We start from the raw sequence: 23,443 nt of genomic DNA, 5'->3' as shown, positions 1-23,443 counted from the left end.
TGGCAAATATATCAGATTGGTTTTTTTTAAAGATTTTATTAATTTATTTGACAGAGAGAGAGAGAGAGAGAGAGAGACCGACCACAAGTAGGCAGAGAGGCAGGCAGATAGAGAGTGGGGGAAGCAGACTCCCTGCCAAGCAGAGAACCGACGTGGGGCTTGATCCCAGGACCCCGAGATCATGACCTGAGCTGAAGGCAGAGGCTTAACCCACTGAGCCACCCAGGCGCCCCCAGACTGATGTTTAAAATACTGTGTTAACCAAGGGCCGGTGAGTACAAATTCTAATTGACCCTTCCCTCATGGAGAGTGCTTGCAGAAGCAGCTGTAGATCAGTGAGTGCGAGATGGTTTTAGACACACCAGCCTCATTGCAGCCAGTGTCTGCTGCCTACTCCACTGTAAAGCGAAGAAATCTAAGCTGTTATTAAAAGTCTTTACTAGAGGGGCGCCTGGGTGGCTCAGTGGGTTAAGCCGCTGCCTTCGGCTCAGGTCATGATCTCAGGGTCCTGGGATCGAGTCCCACATCGGGCTCTCTGCTCAGCAGGGAGCTTGCTTCCCTCTCTCTCTCTCTCTCTGCCTGCCTCTCTGCCTACTTGTGATCTCTCTCTGTCAAATAAATAAATAAAATCTTAAAAAAAAAAAAAAAGTCTTTACTAGAGGCACCTGGGTGTCTCTGTTGGTTAAGCGTCTGCCTTTGGCTCAGGTTATGATCTCAGGGTTCTGGGATCGAGCCCTGCATCAGGCTCCGTGCTCAGCGGGGAGTCTGCTTCTCTCTCTCCCTCTTTGCTCTCTCTCTCTCAAATAAATAGACAAGTAAATCTTTTAAAAAAAGGTCTTTACTAAAGACTTTATTAAAAGTCATATAACTTGCTAGAGGCCACACAGTTAACAGTTGGATTAGTGTCTGAATATGTGTTAAGAGTCTGAGTTTCACTGCTGTCCTACTTCACTCTGAATTTTAAGCTAATAGCAACTTTTAAGGAACAACAAAAGTAACTTAATTTGCAGCTGAAATTTAGAGATATATAAATATAAACATCATTCCCAAAGAGTTAACTTTGTTACACTAAAAGGCATTCCTGTATAAAAAGCTAAATGAGTTGAATAGAACAGCTAAATGCAAGAACTGAAAAACAAAAAATGCCTATAGTAGTAATATAATATTAGAATGAAAGGTTTTGACATCATCACTGAAAGGTTGAATAATTCCCCTTCATAGATATGTGAGCTGAAGTCCAAAAACCAAATTCCTTGTCCCTATCAAAAGAATCAGTGGGGGTCAACACCTGTGACTCTGTTTCTGCCTAGCCTTTCCCCAAATAGTCTTTTTTTAGGAGTTTGAATAAAATAAGCATGAAATACTAAATAGGAAACCATTTTACTGGAAATTGTGATAGAAACAACAGAACAAGAAATGTCAGTTTTCTCAATTTAATGGAGAGCTTCCTGGAATCCAATTAAATACAGTTCAAGGAAACAAAGTTCAGAAGATAGTATGTTAGTTGCACTAGATTTTGCTTAGTTGGATGGAGAAAATTATGCAGAATGAACTACAGCAGCAGGTGCCTGCCCTCTAGTGGCCAAATGGAAGCACTACAACATTTTTTCCTTCAAAGTACAGAATAATGGCCTTTTTAAAACCAAGATTTTAAAATATTTATATCCGTTCTCCTTCCAACATGAACAGGAGTGACTTTAAAATATAACACATGTGGACCATTAATAGGATAACTGGAAAGCCCCCCCCCCCTTTTTAAACAAGTTTTGCAGAAGGACGTGATGCTATTTGGTACACCAGTTGAAAAGATTTCTATCCAGTGCATTGAAAATTTGGACCCGACAACCAAGCAATAGAAAACCAGGATTTGAGGAGTTTGGAGAATTTATTTGAGAGTGTAATATAGCTAAGTAAGGGGTCTTCCAAATACCAAATATTTATTGTACTGTTGGAGGTGTTGGGTCATGCTGTCCTGCCTGAGTCACATAAAAAGTATAGTCCCTTCCATGTAGTGGTTAGGATGACAGCATCTTGATTCAGTATTGTATTATTCAGATGAGTAAGGGATAAGGTCATCAGCTTTTACTGAATATCAAGGTCAAGGCTTATAATTTCTTCATGTAGAAATCCAGTCCACTCCGGACAGATGGGGGCTTTTCCCTTCAGATAGAACTTCCTCAAACACACATACAACTGGCACCTTGAATTTATATTCCCTGAATGAAATGAAATAATGCATCCACTGCACATTTCTAAGGAATTAAAAACACTTCTAAAAACCTCCCTGAAGCATTTCAGGATGAAGTAAACTAATATTTGCAGCCTACTTTGAAATGCATCAAAAAATAAGATAGACTAATGAATGGATAGAGGAATGGTTAAAGATAGATATAAATGTGATACAGCAAATGCATCAAAATGTAAATTGTGGAATCCAGGTGATTGATATATAGATGTTCATTATACAGTTCTTTCAACATTTGGGTACATTTGAGAATTTTTATAATAAATGATAGCAAAACCATATTGTAAAGAGTCCACCAGAGTGAGTTAGAAGCAGGACACAGCTTTAAGGAGCTGAATAAATACATCTGTTGACTTCCGTTTTTGTCATATCTGTGATCACGTAAAAAATCATCAGCATTCACATGGTATCTTTGCTGAAACATTTGTAGCAGCTGTTTACATGCATATGCATGAATTTTTATTAATGTTAGTCTCTTCCTCCAGATTGTAAGGGCTATGAGAACACCTGATTTTTCTCATCATTATATAAATTATTAATATATATTAATATATTATTATTATACAATTATTTATTATATATTGCATATATATTATTAATATGTATTATTGTATTTATTAACATATATATCCTGTATAATATAATATAGGCTACAATGCCCAGCATGGTGACTGACAAAGTTGTGTTCAAAAATTTTTTTATTGGATGAATAAATGAAGAAATCTGCCTTTTATTTTCAGCTCATGTATGATCACTACATACACTATCAATGACAATGGCCTGAAACTAAAGAACCACCTTATGTTACCATAAGAAACAACTTTTTTTGAATGAATGAGTCAGTGAGCGAATGGAGATGCTGTCCTTGTCTGTAGAGAATCTGCATTTAATTCAGAATTATGGCAGTTTATTTAGAAGGAGATTAAAGGGAGACACTATTTTATATCTGTTACCTTTGTTATTGTTCCTGCCAATTTTAATGTATTAGAAATATTTGATACAGTCTTTTTTCTGAAATCAGAAAAAAAATGAACTCTTTATAGTTGGGCAGAAATCATGAATTTTTCTTTTTAAAATGAATGTAGACTGGGGCGTCTGGGTGACTCAGTGGGTTAAGCCGCTGCCTTTGGCTCAGGTCATGGTCTCAGGGTCCTGGGATCGAGTCCCGCATTGGGCTCTCTACTCAGCAGGGAGCCTGCTTCCCTCTCTCTCTCTCTCTCTGCCTGCCTCTCTGTCTACTTGTGACCTCTCTCTGTCAAGTAAATAAGTAAAATCTTAAAAAAAAAAAATGAATGTAGACCAACCACCCTTAACATTCATCCTGTGGGGATGTATCTTTCAATTTATCTAAGCCGAACCACTTGGTAGGCACTCTGGTCAATCACTCACAAAACAGATTCTGGACAATTCCCTGAGAAGAGAGTTTCTCCTGGAGCCCTACTGGGGTCTTGTGATGAAGGTGACATTTTAAAGTGGATGGAATCATGGCTTTTTATTTATTTATTTATTTATTTATTTGTTCATTTATTTATTTATTTTTCTAGTATTATTCTTTTAAGATTCTAAGTTCACTTAGAGAGAAAGAGAGAATGAGCAGGGGGAGAGGCAGGCTCCCCACTGAGCCAGGAGCCCAATGTGGGGCTCGACCCCAGGACCCCAAGATCATGACCTGAGTGGAAGGCAGATATTTTACCGACTGAGCCACTCTGGCGCCCCTGAATAATGGCTTCTTAATTCCATGTGGGGAGAGCCCCAAGTGAGCCACAGACGTAGATTCCACAACATTGGTTCTCAATGCCTGTCCCTTTACCAGCAGCATCAACATGACTAACAAACTCATTAGAAATGCAAATACACCCCAGCCTACTCTCAGAAACTCTCCTGGCCAGCAATCTGTGCTTTAGGAAGTGTTCCAGGTGATTCTGAAGGATGCTTAAGTTTGAAGGCCTTGTTACTCAGAATCTGGTCCTATAGGTCAGTAGCAGCAGGTTTACTCAGAAGGCCCTTAGCGCCTGGGTGGCTCAGTGGGTTAAAGCCTCTGCCTTCGGCTCAGGTCATGATCCCAGGGTACAGGGATTGAGCCCCCGCATCAGGCTCTCTGCTTAGCAGGGAACCTGCTTCCCTTCCTCTCTCTCTGCCTACCTCTCTGCCTATCAAATAAATAAATAAAATCTTAAAAAAAAAAAAAAAAGAAAAGAAATGCAGAATTTTGTGCCTTGCTTCAGAACAATGAAATCTGGATTTGCACTGAAACAAGATCCCCAGGGGATCTGTCTGCACCTAAAAATTGGAGAAGACTTCCTCTAGAGAGTGAAAAACTTTGTCATTGAGAGTCACACTTTTAGAGCCCCTATAGTATGGGGCCTGCATGGACTGTGAGATTCGAATTTCTGGGTGTAGCGCTATTTTGGGCAGATGAACCCAAAGCTCCTTATTTGAATCCATTGAAATTTGAAAAATTGATATGGTGGAGATTTGTAAAAGCAGTGAGATTGGACCAATCCTTGAGTAGTTTCAACTCAAATTCATATATGGTCTTCTCTTGAGAACTCATTTAAAAAGACTCTAGTTCCTCCATTTTTGGCTTACTGATAATAGGCAAGTCAATCTACCATGCAACTGTTTCCCTCTTTTAAAAATGGGGATTACATGTTGTCTAGTTAGGGCTCAGGTTTTTTTTCCCAGGGGGCCCAATAAATGCCTTGTAAACGCCAAAGCTGTATATAGAATAAAGGCACAGTGTCGTTATCTAAAGGCCATCTCCAAAAAGGCAAACTTTCTCTTCCCACTTTATTGGATGCTTTAAAGTTCAGGGATTGTGAGAAACTGTTGTTTCTATAAGATGGCATGTTGCTAAATTATTATTTGAGGAGCAAGATTTTCACTTAAAAGAGAATCCAAAATTGCCAAGAAACCTCGTCTTTGATTTTAGTGCCAAGTTCTTGAACCATGGATGGGGTAACAAGCTTCTGCCTTAGAAACAGATTAAGCGACGCCCAATGCTTTCTCTGAAGTTAAACATGGTAACCTTATGAGTTGTACCATCTTAGATTTTTGCTGTTGTTACCTTACTGGTGAAATCCATACTAGATCATATAATTAACCTTTTTCTTCTCAAATAATCAAATCCCATCAAAGATGCCTATTTTGCTATATACTGAGTAAGGAAATAAATTATTTTTGATACATTCCAGCTCACTTATAAGAACACATGAGTCTGACAACTTAAAAAGTAGGCCTCTTGGAATAAATGAAATTATGGTATTACTAAACATCTTTCCCTTTCAATGTCAAAATGATATAAAGACCACAACACACCTTCACTTGTGCATTACACACACAGATGATACAGGGTCTTGAGAACAGAAATTTTGGCCTTGAAGGTTGAGGAAGGTTTGGGACATCACATTCTCTGTCTTAGATCATAACTTTCTCCAATGGTGGCAATGTCCACTTAGTGAATGAACATGGCCTTAGAACTTTTGAGTTGGGGGAACTGAATTTTGGCCAGAAGCCACTGTGCAAATTAATCAAAGGGAACCCACATAAATAAGCCTCACCATTGAAGAATAATATAATATCCAGTGATGTAAAGGCAGGGGGAATCTTGACATTTGATTAAAAAAAAAAAATTCAATTCAAAGGATGCTGCCATTTAAGGTAAAGGTCTTATATTCTGTGGTTAGTTATCCAAGCCACATGCTATAGAGGACAGAAAGAGGAATGAAGGGTAGTCCTTGTTTACAGTTACCAGAAAATTGCAATTTTGTTATTGAGGCAGCACAATGGATGGAGTGTGGTCCATTGCTACTCAAAGTATACTCTGTGAAACAACGGCATTATCCCATCCCCTGGGGCTTGTGAGAGGTGCTGAGCCTCTCCCCACTCGAGACCTAGTGACTCAGGATGCCCTCCCCGGTTGGCACATCAGACTTATAGAAATGCTGGTGTAGAACATGAGTTCTGGAGCTAGATGGCTTGGATTTCAACACCAACTCTCCTCCTTACTGATTGTGTGACACCGGCTGAGAAATCAAATCTCTCAGTACTCAGTTTCCTCATCTGCTAAATGGGAATAATCATAGTAACCAAGACATATGGATATTTTAAGACGTAAGTGTGTTAATCCATGAAAGGGCTCAGAACTGTGCTAGGTACGCTGTAAGCGCTCAGTAAAATGCTTCTGCATTCCCCAACATGCTAAAACAAGTCATGTTCAAGTACTGCTTGTGGACATTAAAGATGTCATGTAATATTTTGTGTTCAATACATTGTATATTTACTTTTCTCTTTACAGGTGTATTTTAAAAATAGAAAATCAGGAGCATTACTGATGTCTCATCAGGTATTTCTATAACCCATGAAAACATTAGGGTTGTGAAACCATTTTTAAAAATTAATATTTTTTAAAAGAAAAAAATATATGCATCTACATGTTAGGACATACACCAAACATGTTATCTCCAAGATTACTCAGGGTCTTTTTGGGTTTTTTTGGGGAGGGTTATTGTGTTTAAAAATTTTTTATATACCTTTTTTTAAACAAAGAAATAGTTATAAATGTTTTAAAGGCTTTGTTATAATTCAGATTAGGCAACTTTCTACAATTTTACTAACCCAGTGTCCTGAATGACAACTTTAAAAGACACAAAATAAACCCAGCAACTCAAATCTCTATTATTCCTTAACTTACATAAATATATGTTGGATTTATTATAGATATCTATCTATCTTTCCACATGATCTGAAATGTATAGTGTTCAAAGCATGGGGGAATTTTCAACTTGCCTAGTTACTTGGTTTGCACATTACTCTATGAAGATCATTTATTAAAGTATTACAAATCTGGGAATATTTTGCCATCCAATGAAGTCTTTAGTTTTCAAATAGAAATGACCTTTATAACTACCAAGTTAAAAGGATTATACTAAAAAAGTCTTCGTTGCTAAAATAGTGTCTCCAGTGCCTGCCATGTCCTAGATAGAATTTTCTTTTGAGAAAACCACAGCTACTTATTTTCAGTGGCCTCATTCAAACAAACTTACATCATTACAAGACAAGATAAAGGGCACATCGGTGTTCAAAGGTGTGGAATGACTTTTTCTTCCTTGCGTTAAATGGTAAGGGCAAATGATTTTTTTTTCCTTGAGTTTCAAAAATGAGGTCATTTAGGGTTTTGATATTTCAAAGTAAAAAAAAAATTATATTTTCTCTGTTGGACCATTTGGAATCTCTGGGATTCAATGTCTCTAAAATTATTTCTAAAACTGAAAATGTCTAAATATCCTCTAAATTTAACGAACATTATACATTTACTGAAAATCCTTTCTGATCACTACTGCTAGAGGAGAAACAAAAATAAAGTTGACCTAAAATGCTACTTCTGTATTTTTATATTCATTAGCGTTGCATTCTCTCTAAACAGATTTTTGATACGTGATGTTTGGGGCAAAGATAAGGCTTTGAAAGGACTACAGTGTGACAGGATCCCTGACATCTTGAAGGCCTTAGGTCTCCTGTTCCTTAGAGTGACATTTTTTTTGCAATCACGAGAAAAAGTCTTTCTGGTGCACCATGTGTAGAATACCTCATTAAAAGACTTTTTATCACGGGGTGCCTGGGTGGCTCAGTTGTTAAGCATCTGCCTTCAGCTCGGGTCATGATCCCAGGCTCCTGAGATCAAGACCCACATCAGGCTCCCTGCTCAGCAGGAAGCCCGCTTTCTCCCTCTCCCACTCCCCCTGCTTGTGTTCCATCTCTCGCTATGTCTCTCTCTGTCAAATAAATAAATAAAATCTTAAAAAATATAGAGAGAGACTTTTTATCTCAATTGCTGTACTATATAAGCAGAAACTGGTATCTTGAAATGTTCTCTCCAACTGAGGGTTCACTCCTTGGAGAACTTGGCTCATGAATATGTAGAAATTGATGATAGAAAAAGTATTGTTTCTAAATAATGACAATACATGTGAACTTTGAACTTCTATTTCCTAGAAAATAAGACATACCCAGTCGATTAAAAAGATTCCTGTTCTCTAACTGGAGAAGGACGTTATTAAGGATTATTTCTATCTATATAAATTATCTTTACCTTGAATTATATTTTATTACGTATGTTAGTGAGCTAAAGCAGGTAGAAGAGAAAAGAATTTCAGAGCTTCTGTTAGATTTCTAAGGAGAGCCTCTAATTCCATATTGGTGTCCATAAGAGCAAAATGAGGCATTCACTGAATTTTTTCCTTTTAATCCTTTTGAAGGTTATTGGAAAGAAAAAGCGCTATGATCTCTAAAGAACCACTAGAATTAAGGATGTAACTATTGTCAAACATTCAAATTCTGGTTCCCAGACAAAAAATTCAGAAAAGGCATTTGTTCTTGGTTTTCAGTATAAAACAGCAACTTTGGAGCCTCATTGCTTTCCCTATAAGCAGAATTCAACATGGCGATAGTTAAGTGCATGAGTTACTGAGAACAGCGGGAAACTGCAGGAAGGTAAGTAAGTATGGAAAGCAGGATAAGACTGGAAAAGAAGATTAAGTTGAAATGAAGTTTCAGCCCAGAGTCTAGCCTCAGCCTGATCCCATGGGGGCTCAGGAGTGTGAACTGTAATACAAAAGTTGCCCACCCAGAAAACATGGACCTGGGCTCTTATTCTCCTGGATCTTTCCCTTGCTCGGCATGGGTCACCTCCTTCCAAGAATAACCTAGCAGACATCTCCAGCAATGTAGTTCCAGTCCTCTGGAAGTAAATGCACTTCCAAGGTTATGTGTGCCTCTAACATCTATGCTTGTTATCTGCTGAGGGGAAAAAAACAAATGTGAAACACCTAGGCCCCCTGTGTGAATTTTGAAGGCTTAGTCCAAGCATTCACTGCTTGTGTGGGGCTCAGAGAAGGAGGGGCTTCCCACATTCCAAGCAGATGTTATTGGTGTCCGACCCAGACCTTCTTTATATTTATTATTTTTTTAAGATTTTATTTATTTATTTGAGAGAGAGAGAGAGTGAGAGAGAGAACAAGCAGGGGGTGGGGCAGAGGGAGAAGCAGATCCCCTGCTGAGCAGGGAGATGGATTCAGGGCTGGATCCCGGGGCCCTGGGATCATGACCTGAGCTGAAGGCAGACGCTTAACCAACTGAGCCACCCAGGCGCCCCTCAGACCTTCATTTTAGTGCTGCTTCACCCACGTCTACAGGGCTGCTGCCGGTGTGGGCTATAGAGGGCTCATGGCCACAGGCTTCTCCAGAGGACTGGAAGTATATTTATGTCTGCTGTTAGGCATAATTTTCTGGCAGTATCAAATTTTCCTATAACCCTATTTACTGCATACCACAAAAAGCATTATTTATGAAACTCACCAGTCTAACTTTAAATTTCACTCTCTACAGGTTCTATGGGATACAATGCCAGCAGTGTAAATAAGAGCCTGGAAAATGTTACTCTTATGTTGAATGTTATCCTTTCCTTTCATTTTTTTCTCATGTTCAATTAGCTCAACATATTTTAGATAAAAAATTTCTAAATTTCTATATTAAAAAGCTGGAAATAATCACAGATGTGTTCAAAATGTATTTACATATGTTTACTGAAGATCTTTTAAAAAAGAGTGGAGTATTTTAAATATCCAATAATAGGGGTTGCAAAAATAAACTATGATATGGCTATATGATAGAAAACCATGAAATCATTAAAGGGTATGTCATAGAAGAATATTTAATGACATGGAAAATATTTGCATTAAGTGAAAATAAAGGGTCAAAACACAGATTGTGAATATTATCCTATTTTATGAGAAAGTAATAACTGTGCATAAAAAGACTAGCTATATATTTTATATATGGAGTGTTAGATCTCGGTGGCTTAGGTGTTTGAATTATAGGTAATATCTTTGGGATTTGCTTTTCTCATGTTTAGTTCAAAATTTTCCTGTGATAAACCTAGGTTTCTTTTGGAATAAGAAAAAAAGTTATTTAATAAATTATATCAACCTGGGGTGCCCGGGTGGATTAGTTGGTTAAGGATCTGACTTGGTTTTGGCTCAGGTCATGATCTTGGAATTGTGGCATCAGGCCCCAAGTTGGGCTCCACGTGTAGTGGGAAGTCTGTTTCTCCCTCTTCTTCTGCCCCTCCCCCCACCACTTGCATGCTCACTCTGTCTCTCAAATAAATAAATAAATCTTAAAAATGATAAATTATATCAACTTTAATGGACTCGGGTATTAGATATAGTTATCTAAACAATTTTCAAGATTTCTTTCCCTCATTCTGATAGTTCTCCATTTTTTCTCATCTTTCTCAATGAATTTATCTTCAGAATATTCAAATGAAGTATGAAAATAGCTTATTTCTTTCACTATTTTTAATATTGATGTCACTTTCAATCATTAAACTATATTTCACTTTTTTGAAAACTAAAAGACTACCAGTCTACATAGAAGTTTTTTATTTTTAAATTTCACTTCTAATATTTCTAATCCCTTCCTTGATTACTCTTTGCATTGTGACACCTAATTTTTAAAAAAATATACCAATTATTTGGAAATATGTATTATATAAATATACAGCATAAGAGTAGTAGATACCATTTTATGGCCCGTACTACACACTAGGTATTTATATTAAGGACTTTATGTATTCTACAAAGTCACAAAAGCACTTTGAAAATCCTACACTCTAAAGACAAAAAATAAAATACTAAATAACACGATGATCATCTTCTTTTCTAAGTGCTTTAGTCACCTTTAAGCAATATGACATCAGTTAGAAACTTTCACCTGAAATGGCCAGAAATGGACTGTTCGATGCTGGGGTGGGCACAGAATATCAAAAGAGGATGAAATATGAAAAATTCTGCCAATCATATAGATGTCTTATGAGATGATGCTGAGCTACATCAAAAAACTTTTCCAATGGGCTATTTTCTTCTCCCGAGGCATGATGTTATATAGGCAAAGCCAGCCGCTGGGTGTGGAAATCATGCTTAATCCCACATAAGATTAGAACACTTGCTCACCTCTTTCTTTACTTCTTCTTCATCTTCCAGTGTCAAAGCAGCTAACTGTTTAGCTCTTTGCTCCATGAGATTCACATATCGTATTGGATTTGACAAAGCTTCAATCACATCTAAATAAAGAAGAAACATTTTCAGATCAAAGGTCCTGGAAATATTGATAATCCACCATCCACTCATCCATCCATGAGTTCACTCATCATCTGTCTACTCACCCTCCCATCCACTGATTCATCATCCATCTTCTACTCTTCCATCTACCATGTAACTACACACTCATCCATCCAGCATTTTGGAAATGGACAAGACTCAGGACCCTTTGCTACAATCTCAAGGAGACAGAACTCAAAGGAGTTCAGCTCTGACAGCCAAACTGGATAGGCTTCAACCCAGATACCTCAATATTCCATAGTTTTTACTTTCTTCTTGAGGAGTCCATCCATTCCAACAATGGCCCACACACTTGTCCTATTTGGCCAAAGTGGTGTTTCATAAATGAAGGAAGACATTTCACATAAAACACCTGCTTTCCAGACTACTGGAACAACCTAAAGACTTGGCAATATGAGTATCATTCACACATGATATGGTCTAGCTGAAGTGAGTGATGGCTGCCTTCACTGGATGGACATGTGCTCCAAGTTTGCCATAGTCTCCACCACTCTCCAATACCTTACAACCAGGCCACCCAACACTGTGACTATTTATATTTATGATTCTTCGTTGACATTGTCATTGGTTAATTCCTCTAACCCTAGGATTTCACCCATGAAAAGGACCTGGCTTCTAAAACTGGCCAAAGACAAATTCATTGTACAGACCTAGATACACTGTTGTAGTACCAAAAAGCATGGGTTAGAAATTGCTGGATCCATAAAAATAATACCATGAGTAGATAAATATGCTCAATATTTTACTGGGACTTAATTGAAATGAAATGAAAATTTATTGACAAAGACTTGAGCAATTTAATCAACATACCTACTTAAATAGAAGTGATTCTGAGGCCAGAATTTCCTGCCTATTTTTGGTCTTGTTTTCCTTCCACTAAACCACAAAAATAAGAATGGCCCCAGGTGGAAACATTCCCTTGAGTTAGGTTTCTTACCTGCATATGTATCTGGGACATAGTCTTTCACCTCTATGTAGACAAAGACAGCTGGGAGCATCAGAGGCTGGTTCCTTTCATTCCTCAGGCAGATGTAGTGATAGCCTAGAGGAGGACATTAATACTGTGTATCATGTATTTTCTTCACAGTGTTAGTTACAACAGAGGAACATCTATGTGATATAAGTGTTTATTTTAGGAGACTATGGATGACAAACAGGTCACTTCTTTCCCATTTTCATCACGTGGTTTTACATGATATTATTTTTCTAAGCAGACAGGAAAACAATGTTGATTCTGATTATTCTCCCTTCCAATCATGTTTTTCCCCACAGAAGAGAATTTAAAATTCTATGTCATGGACTGAATTATTGGTCCCAATTCTTCCCCTGTATGTGATTTCTTGACTTGGGGCTCAGCCCATATGCTTAGCTTTAGATAACGGGATGTCAGTGATATGGTACAGAGACTTAAAATGCATTTGCAGTCAGGCTTGCCCTTATGTGCATTCCAGGGGGTGGCCAGAAATGTCGTACTGTGGGTACCCCTGCTCCTTCCTTCCAGAAGCCTGAATGAGTGCACATGGAACAGACCTAACTCCAGCCCTCACCTTAAAGCACAGCCTCATGGCTAAGCCCAGCCAAACCCCGCCAACCCATAGACTCGTGAGCATGAAGATAAAGCACTTGTTATAACCCACTGAGCTTTCAGATAGCGTCCTCAATCACCCTTGAACAATCACGTAAGGTGGCGATGGTTTTCTTGACGGCTTTGATAGTTTCTCACCACACTATCCGTACCTGGCCGAATTGCTTGTACTGGCAAGATCCGGTGACCAATGAATTTACCTCCTTCTTCATAAACTGCTATCCTCAAACAGGCCAGAGAAGGAAGCACCACCTAGAGGGAAATGCAGGATCCAAGTGGTTACAAGAAGGAGCGACTCCAAGAAAGAATTAGAAAGGTAATATTCAAATATGGCCTGTGTTTCCAAACTCCAGTAGAAGTTTCTAGTTAGCGAACTGATTAAAAGTGAAGTTGTTGCTCTAGAACTTGGATTTTTCCAAAGGAATCCCAGAGATATGGCTTTGTCTATGTCTTATCACCTTGTCCTGAGAGAGGGTTTGTTCCACATGTAGACCATTTACTTTTGACATGAACATTCTCAATATGGAAATGACAAGAGTTTAAATATTCATTTAAATATAAAGTTAGTAGTCTTATCACTATTGGAGTGTTTACTCTTACATTTTCTTTTTTCTTTTTCTTTGAGTGAGAGAGAGAGAGCGCACGCGTGAGTAGGGAGGAGAGAAGGACAAGAGGCAGAGGGAGAGGGAGAGAGGGAGAAGCCTCCACACCAGCGTGGAGCTCCATGTGGGGCTCATTCCCATGACTCCGACATCCTGACCCGAGCTGAAATCAAGAGTTGGATGCTTAGACGACCAAGCCAGCCAGGTGCCCCTACTCTTAAAGTTTCAAAGCAAATTGCTTTTATACTTTCCAAGCAAAAGCAAACATCCAAAAATAGAGCTGGCCGAACAGCTTTCAAAATGAGATTGCTTTATAAATAATTCCCAAGTTAGCAACAAGTAATTGCTCATTCCCCACCCCCCATATAAAACATGTGTGGAGAACATGAGACTAACTGTATCCTTAAAAAACTTAATTTTGGTAACAAGAGCAAGAAAATAGTCAACATTTGCATTTGTTGACTATTTTCAAAGTGTCAGACGTTTTATAAATGTTTTCAGTGTATTACGGAATACTTATTAATAACTCTTTGAAGTAGACACTACTATTAAATCTAATTAACATATTAAAAATAGTGGGAGCACAGAGACCTTTAACATGGATATTCTCTTTGCAGAAGGTGGCCTTTCTAGATCTTCTAGCCAGATATAAGCAAAGGGTATGGCTAGACAGTCTATTTCACTTTCTACTGGACTAATGTCTTCCTTTGTGTGACAACCTTGTGTGAAGAAGATTTGGTGAAGGCAGACAGAAAGTCCCACCGAATGGAAAGACTTTAACTCTATCAGACAGAATCCGGACAAGACAGAATGACCAGCTGCCAGAGGCTAGAGGTTATAGGAATAGGAAATTTAATTAATATATTTTTTAGGAAGTATAGACTTCCTTCTCTGTGCTACCCTATTATTCCCCACTTCCCACTTTACTTCATTTCAATTACAGTGAAAATGTATCATGTACCACTTGTGTTATGAGAGAATACAAGTTAATTTATATGTTTGTCTGGTCTTCCAAATGACGTATTTTAGAATTAAGTGATTCACAACACAATTCTGAAAATCTAAACAAGTGATTCACAGAGATCCTGAACAGTTAAGATAGCCCCCAAAGTGATATTGCTTTATAAATATGTAAATTTCCAAATTAAGCGACAAATAATTCTTCACCTAATTTTTTTTCCTCAGAGTGAAACACCTAGAATATGCAGTTACATCTCATATCAAGGATATGAGACCAACCTTTTTGAACACAATGGGCTCTTCTTCCCAGACAGGATTTACAGCATTTCCTTGTGATGTTTTGGTCTTAAATGCCTTCCTCCTCGTGTCCACAGGCAAACCAAACATATCCACTTCTACGTAAGTCCCGACTTTCTTATCGGAAAGAAACTGACCTGAAATAATCTAGAAAATAATAAAAAGGAGCTCTTGATAAATGAGTTAAGTGATATAAGAAAATACTTAAGAGGTACAAATGATGGCGGGATCATAACCAAAAAGAAATAGAGGCAAGAGTACAAAGAAAATTGTACTCTTGATTACGGAATTGGTAGACACACATTGAAAAAGCTAAGGTTAGAAGGAGTCAGTTAATAAGACAAAATTGTATAGGAGGAAATAAATGAACAAATACCAAAAGTTTGATGAGATTATACCTTTTGTACTTGAGATACATCTGTTAAATGTTGAAGATTGATCTTCAAGCCTACTGAATATAAAGGTTTTTTCTAATACTTAAAGATGTTACAAGAGAAAAAAAAATTCTCATTTTAGCATGATTGTAAATGAAGTTAAAGGGTTATTTAAGAGTTCAAATTTAAAACGTAACAAAGTAGACACTCTAGCGTTTAAAAAACTTTTTTTTTTGTTCATAAAATTCAACTTGAAGGAGTGGTTGTTAACACTATGCTATTCAATTCTCAGAGTTATTATACTTTAATTTTTTAATTTTTTTTTTAAGTAGTCTCCAAGGTGGGGCTTGAACTCACAATCCTGAGATCAAGACCTGAGCTGAGATCAAGAGTCAGACACTTAACTGACTGAGCCACCCAGGTGCTGCCAGAGTTGTTATATTTAAATAAAAAGCCATAATGATAATAAAAATAAAATCCAAATATTGACTTTAAGCCATCAAGCCCAGTTTATCATTACTGCTAACACCAACCTGTTAGCCATCCACACAATTATGGGTATCCTTGCTTAGCTATAAAATTTATGGATATTATAGAGTTCAAAGAGCTTAATATCACGTAGTCTGGTGGCCAGGAGCTTTCTGAGCTCAAGTCCGTGAAAGAGGACAGAATTACCAAGACTTTGGCGGGGCCGACAGGATGTCGGCCTGGGAATGGCCCTCAGAGGCTCAGGGAAGCCTGTGAGCGCTATGCTGATGTGGTCAGAAATTCCAAACTGGTTAGAGAGAAAAATGAGGAAGACATTGAATTTTGCCCCCAGGATCGGTGATTTTTCCTGAATGTTCTCTTTAGTCTGAGTGCCTGGGACCTGCCAGGAACAATCTCTATTTAATTTGAGATTCTAAGTGAGAACAACTTAGCAGATATTTCATGTCACACTGGGAAATCAGGTGCACCGAGGATTCTGCGTGCTTATGGTGTTTGATTAAAGCAGAAGTTCTTAACTAAATTAATGACACTGACCTTCAATGTTCCCATCAGTAGAATAGGATGGTGGAACACCTTTTGAGGTCCTGAGTCCGTTCTGGCACTAGGAAGTGTATGTCAGAAGGTCAAAACACAGGCACAAGGGGATGGACAGGAGCTGCCCCTTGGCTCTGGCTGTCATGCGAAAGGCAGGACGGGCTGGCGGCCTGGCCTGTCCGCTCTGAGGACAGTGATGATTCTATGCCAGTGTCTCCATTCTGGACTCAGGCAACCCTTCCCATCTGTTTGGGTCTCAACTCTTTCCCCTCAACTCACTTTCCTGTTTCTACGTCATCATCTTCTAACTACTTACACCTTCATCGTAGAATTTTTAAGTAAAATTTTAAAAGATTATTTATTTATTTGTTTGAGAGACAGTGAGTGCAGGAGGAGCAGAGGGAAAGGGACATGCAGACTCCCCGATGAACACGGAGCCCGACGCGGGGCTCAATCTCACGACCCTGAGATCATGACCTGAGCTCAAACCTAGAGTTGGACACTTAAAAGACTGAGCCAACTCAGGTGTCCCGATTTAAAAAATAAATAAATAAATAAGCAAGCAAACATGCACAAAACAAGATGATCTGGCAGACAAAAACAAAATTGTTCGTTTGATCCAACTGTAACAACAACTGACAAGGGTTCTAAAAATAACACTTTGTTGGTGTGTCATGCTTAAGGGTTTATCTTAATCAAACTCGGCAGGAATGAAACATCCTTTGCTGAAAAGAATTTCCTAAAATAAACATAATCTCGAAGCTCTAATTCTGCCAACTCCACTCTTCAGATACATGGCATGAAATAATTTCAAAGGATATAATTTTGAGACACTTCACTGAAATTTTTAACCTCTGGTGTCGAGGGACATAAATTTTAAATAAAAAATGGACTCAACCAGCTTAGGGTAGACAGCAATTAGTGGAACTGTTGTTATTTATTATTATTATTTTTTTTACATAGGTTTTCATGTGCCTTTTGCTTAAGGTCAGTCTGAAAATTGCGTTTATATCCAGTTTAAAAAAAAGTTTCTTAATTCCACAGTTATCCATCTAAACAGGAAAGAAAGGCAACTTTAAAGACATTGTAACTGAAATGGCCACAACAACCCAGAGATTATAGAATTCATGTAAAAAGCTCCTTATAAAATGATTTTTCATTCACAGTACAAAATACTTTCTTACAGCTAAAAAAAAGTTTTACCTGATGTAACATTAATTTCAAAGACTGCAGAAATAATTGTGAATTAATATTTTAGAGTCAGATGTATGTTTAATGAAGCAATTATTTTACTTAGTATCATTACTCTGTGTTTTAAGTCCCTGAATCCTCTGATAGATTTTTAAAGAGGTAACTTGGGAGCTTTTATTCAATATTCAATAATTTACTGAGAGAATACCTTTTTTTCTCCATTTTTGCTCAGGGTGGCTATTTTGCTAGAATTAATGGAGAAAAAAAAGACCAGAAGATTTTTCCGACATGGGTCGCTGATATTTGTACCAAAAGAAAGGACCAACCATGGTGACTCTCACCAACTTGGTTTATTGATTTAGGGTCTAATTTTTATCCTATTAAAGCATAGGGCTTAGCCCCTTCATCTCATGCATGGGGCTTCCAAAATTTTCATTCAGATTTAGTCCTTAAAGGAAAAATGCATAGAGGAGGTGGAGATATTGCTAGCTCTAAATTTTTAATGACTAAACTACTTCTTTACGCAAAATAGCTAGTGTTTGAGACTTTGGTTGGGGACAGTTTTATAACAGAGAAGTACGTACCTTGACAGATAAAGTGTTGGCCACTATCCCATCCACGATGCCTTCGGTGAACGGATCAAAATGCTTGTCAGGTCTCCTCATGAACTCTGGCTTTAATCTGTAACCACTTTTCCCATTGTATTCGTACATCCCCATATTTATTTGCATAGCGAGGTCTGAATATCAAAAACACAACCCTTATTGTGACAATAGTTGTGTTTAGAGCAAGAAAGTAAGATTTTACTGCAGTCCATTTTTACTCCCCTTTTTAAAAAGAACTATTTATTCACTGTAGAAATGTAGGAAACACAGATAAGAAAAAAAAAAAAAAGTCAGGCTGTAATCTCCAAATCTAGAGACAAGCCACTGCCAACTCGTTGGTGCATATTTTATTTCTCTTCTTCAAATATGTTTTGGACATGTAGGATGTCTATTTCACCAAATATTTGTCTGTTCTAATTTTAACAACTGTACAAATTCTTCATTACATATAATGGTTGGATGAATATCATTGTTGTGAAATCTTTGAAGCCATCATTGATGGCATTATTAGGAGTGACATTTCTAGGTCAAAAGATGTGTTCCAGGAAGAAGATGTGTACATTTTGGTAAGTCTTGCCAAAATGCCCTTCAGAAAGCTCATGCCACTTTAAACCTTTAATCCATGCTTCTGAGCCTTCCCTACACCTCACCAACCATGAACGCTAGAATTTTTTTTTTTTTAATTTATACGAGGAAAGGATTTCCTTTTTAAAATTTGCATTTCTTTTGTTACTTACCACCTACACCTAATTACACACTGACTTCTTTCTAACGGACAAAACTTATTGCCAAAGTTTTCATGTGCTCAGTCAGCGCATGAAACGGATGTCCACACTAATTACAATTGGTAAGGTTTTTTAAAAAACATTTTAAAGTCAAAGGGAATCTGGGAAGCTGTTCTAGATTGTTCTAGATTGTCTGAGTCAGGACTCAACTCTGCTTAGGTGGACAATAACAAGGTGATCGTAGAATTATTTCAAAGTTCCACGTAGCCAATCCTTTTTGGAGGAGGTAAAATAAGTGAATTTATTAACCAATGGTAACTGTAGTATCTGTCAATTTATTAACCTATGATAACTCTGATACCACAATTGGACATGGTACTAAAATAAGAAAATGACCAGCTTATCGTACTTGAAAAAAATGGACACCAAAAGCCTAAAAAATTACGATAGCAAGTTGTATGTTCTGAAAAATAACACACAACTAGGAAGTAGCATTAATCCCAGAAACAGAAGGACAATTACATATTAGGGGATCTATTTACTCATAAAAGAAGAAATGAAAATATGGTCATCCCAACAGATGTCAAATCTACATTTAATAATGTCAACATAAATTCCTAGTTAGGACAGGACATACAGTAGTCCCCACTTCGCCATGGAAGATGTGTTCCAAGACCCCCAGTGGATGTCTGAAACATAGTGCCTAACACTACATATACTATGTTTTTAAATAGAATGATTATAACAATATACTGTAACAAAGGTTACAGGAAAGTGGTCTGTCTCTAAAGATATCTTACTGTACTGCATTCATCCTTCTTTTTGTTAGGATGTGAGATGTTAAAATGCCTACGGGATGAGACAAAGTGAGGTAAATGATGTAGGCATTTTGACACAGCATTCAGCTACTTTTGACCTTTTGACAGTAAGTTGGAAGGAAGAGCATCTGCTTCCAGACCCCTGTTAACTGTGGGTAACTGAAACCATGGAAAGTGAAGTCGCAATAAGGATGACTATGTGCTCCTTTAGTGCGTGAATGAGTATTTGTCTCAGTCGTAGCCAACATCTACTCAGTGAAATTCTCCTTAGTGTCAGGTTGAAGAGAAACTGCCCACCTTTAATACTATTATTCAATACTATTCTAGAATAGTCAGTCCAAATCACCACAAAGGGAAAAAACATATAGAGGAGATTAAATTGTTGTGAGTGTGTTTCTACCCGAAAAACCCAATGGAAGCTACTGGCAAAATGGGCTATTATGAGAGCTTGGGAGGATGATTATAAAACATATTTATTCATAAAATAAACATCCGTATATCAATATCCAGAAACAATTTGCTAAAAATATAATGTTCAGGAAAAAAGGCTTTCATCTAAAGAAAGTACACCTCAGATGAAGACGAGTGATATTGCTGAAGGATCTAATGTAAGAACTTTTTAAGGGAAGAGAAAAACATTCATTCTGTGATAAGAAAACTAAAAATTAAAAGGTGTTGGTTTTCTTCAAATTTCCTCAAATTATAAATTTAATGTGATTTTAAACAAAGTAATTTTTTTCCAGTGAGGAGAGGGAAACATACTATAACATTTAAACTAATATAAACTTAATGTGATTTTGTTAAAAATCCCATTTTTTTCCCAGTGGGGGAGAAGGAAATAATAATAAGTAAATTAAATTCATTTGGAATAGGAGTCCCACTGGCAATGGCAAGAAACGACTAAAAATTAATAGCCATGAAGGAGAACTTCCATTTCTGGGTATTAGACCATATTATTAAACATTACAATAATAACAGTGAGCTATTGGCTCCAGGAAGGCAGACAAATTTATTAGTAAAGGAGTATAACTGGAAGAAAATGAACCCAAATTAACCACATCAGAAAAGGCTACATCTATGAAACTGTAATTTCAGTTTAGTGTAAAAAGGATGGATCTCTTCCTGAGATTATATGTAACAACTAAATTTGGGTGGTTGAAAGGGTCAAATTGCAATAAAAAAGTAGCCATGATAGAAACAAGTAATTACGGATCTAATCCTGGGATGGAGAGCCTGTAATAATAAAAATAAACCAAGACTCCATAAAATAAAACACTAATCAACCCAGTCTCATCTGTTCACAAAATATGACAACATACTCATTATATACAAAGTGCTATTATAAGTGGATAGGAACATTGATAATAGTCCATAAATACGCACTTCATAAAAGCAGAAATGTAAAGATCAAAACACATATTTAAATGGTCAACCTCAATAATAATCAAAGAAATAAAATTAAAGCAACAATATTTTGTCCAGAATACTATTATTATTCTTCTTCAATGGTAATACTTAACCAAGATCTCAAACGAGAGGAAACACTTCATATCATACACTGCCGATGGAGGAGAAATCCAGTGGAACATATTTTTTTGACTTGTCAAGTGTACCGATTTTTTCAAATCATTTTATTTATTTATTTTTTTTTATTATGATAAGTGTCCTCTTAATGCCCATCACCTATTTCAAACCCCACCCGCCCCCAACTCTCCTCTCTGGTGACATCTTGCTTTCTAAAGTTGAGTCTGTTTCTTGGTTTGTCTCTCTCTGTTTCTCTTTTAGTTGCTCATTGGTTTTGTTTCTTAAATTCCACATACAAGTGAAATCATATGGCATCTTTCTCTGACTGGTTTCTTTCTTTCTTTCTTTCTTTCTTTCTTTCTTTTTATGATTTTATTTATTTATTTGACAGACAGAGATCCCAAGTAGGCAGAGAGGCAGGCAGAGAGAAAGAGGAGGAAGCAGGCTCCCTGCTGAGCAGAGAGCCGGATTCAGGGCTCGATCCCAGGATCCTGAGATCATGACCTGAGCCGAAGGGAGAGGCTTAACCCACTGAGCCACCCAGGCACCCCTCTCTGATTGGTTTATTTCACTTAACATTGTACTCTCCAGCTCCATCCATCTTGCTGCAAACGACAAGACTTCATTCTTTTTAGGGTTGAATAATACTCCATTGTATCTATATACTCTATATACACCACATCTTCTTTATCCATTCATCTATTGATGGATACTTGGACTATGTCCATAATTCGGCTACTGTAAATAATGCTGCTATATACATAAGGCTAAATGTATCCCTCTGAGTTAGTGTTTTTTGTATTTTTGGGGTAAATAACCAACATTTTTGTTGGACAATTTGGCATATTGCATGAAGGTTTTTAAAATGTTCACATCTTTTAACAGAGTAATTCTATTTTAGGAAGTCTTCCAAAAGAACATTAGGACATAGATTTGATGATTTATAGTCAAGATGTTCCCTGAGCATTATAGTAGAAAAAGTATTCCTGATGTCCAGAGATAGTCAATTTCCTTCACATATAGCTATTAAAATTCATGTTTCTGTATAGCATTTAAATATATATAAATACATATATATATACACACACACATACATATGTGTATATATTTCTGTATAGCACTTAAATATATATAAATACATACATATATATATACACATTTTTAACAAGGAATTAAATAAAAAAGACTGTATATATGTACTCAAAAAACCTTATAGATTACAAAGCCAACAAGTTAACTGTGTTGTCTTTCTGATTGGTAGTGTTCCTGGCAGTTTTATTTTTTTCTTCATACTTTTCTAAATTTTCCAAATTTTCTACAATATATACATATTAATTTTTAAAATTTTAAAGATTGTATTTATTCATTTGAGAGGGAAAGAGAGAGCGAGTGAGAGTGCAAGAGCAGGGGGAAGGAGAAGCAGACTTCCTGATGGGCAGGGAGACCGATGCAGGGACTCTAGGATCATGACCTGAGCTGAAGGCAGACACTCAACCAATTGAGCCACCTAGGCGCCCCTCTACATATTACTTTAAAAAGCATAAACATTTTTCTTTGAAAATAATGCAAAACCACTAGAAATAATTAAAGACAGTTTCTCCGTTTTCAAAGGTTACCTTTTTTTTGTAGTGATATTTCCTTCACTGAAATTTGCTTCTCTTCGCACGCCTGGAAATGTGACTTTATAACAGAACGGAAATGGGCTTTTACTGTGCTACTTACCCACAGTTTGAAAATTAAGGGCAACCATTTGGCAACCTGCATTCCAGAAGAGCTGAGGCATGTAGTTCGATGAATCCACACGGGTTCCTTTCGGATATATCCTGCTAAGCTGCATTTTGTTATATCTGGACCATCACGTTAAGTAGTGAATACAATTATAAAGATGATCAGCCAATACTATTAACTGAGAGGCCACTTTCCTTCTCCATTGCAAAATGAAGTACTGCTGAGGATCTCATTGGGATAGTCAGTGAAAATGTCAAGAACTTCCTGAACACACAGAATCAATGTGCTTTTGTAATAAAGATGTACTGTATCACCTTTGCAGAGCCTTGTGGGTAAAAACTAATAGGGAAGCAAAAATGGCCGAGTCGAAGTCAGTGTGATTCTGTGGAGATTATTAAGGACAGGCTTCACGATGAAGGACACACGAAGAAGCTCAAGCGTGTCTAAGCATGTGAGAGGGTGATACTGTCTTTGGCAGAAGGGGCTCATGTGAACTGCATGGCTATTTTTGAAATGCTCTCTGCTTGTTTTTTAGCCTTCTCTGAGAATGCCGTTTGCCAAGATTGTGGTACTCTCTATGATGGATA

The 23,443-nt window shown here is 37.3% G+C and overlaps 1 protein-coding gene across 3 annotated transcripts in view; it reads right to left on the bottom strand.

Moving 5' to 3' along the window:
- The window catches only part of PLCB1 (phospholipase C beta 1), a 684,602-nt gene that overhangs the window by 117,381 nt on the left and 543,778 nt on the right, over positions 1-23,443 (bottom strand). For all 3 annotated transcript variants that reach the window (XM_080813475.1, XM_080813477.1, XM_080813476.1), the window contains exons 18-23: positions 22,851-22,975; positions 18,041-18,195; positions 14,851-15,015; positions 13,162-13,261; positions 12,362-12,466; positions 11,257-11,366 (exon numbers count right to left, since the gene is read on the bottom strand). In XM_080813475.1, coding sequence (XP_080669601.1) covers positions 11,257-11,366; positions 12,362-12,466; positions 13,162-13,261; positions 14,851-15,015; positions 18,041-18,195; positions 22,851-22,975 — 760 coding nt within the window. The remainder of the gene's footprint in view (positions 1-11,256; positions 11,367-12,361; positions 12,467-13,161; positions 13,262-14,850; positions 15,016-18,040; positions 18,196-22,850; positions 22,976-23,443) is intronic.

Source organism: Martes martes, assembly GCF_963455335.1.
Source record: "Martes martes genome assembly, chromosome: 9".
Classification (NCBI taxonomy): domain Eukaryota; kingdom Metazoa; phylum Chordata; class Mammalia; order Carnivora; family Mustelidae; genus Martes; species Martes martes.
The sequence above is the reverse complement of the archived record's forward strand: the minus strand, read 5'-3'. Positions and strand labels throughout refer to the sequence as shown.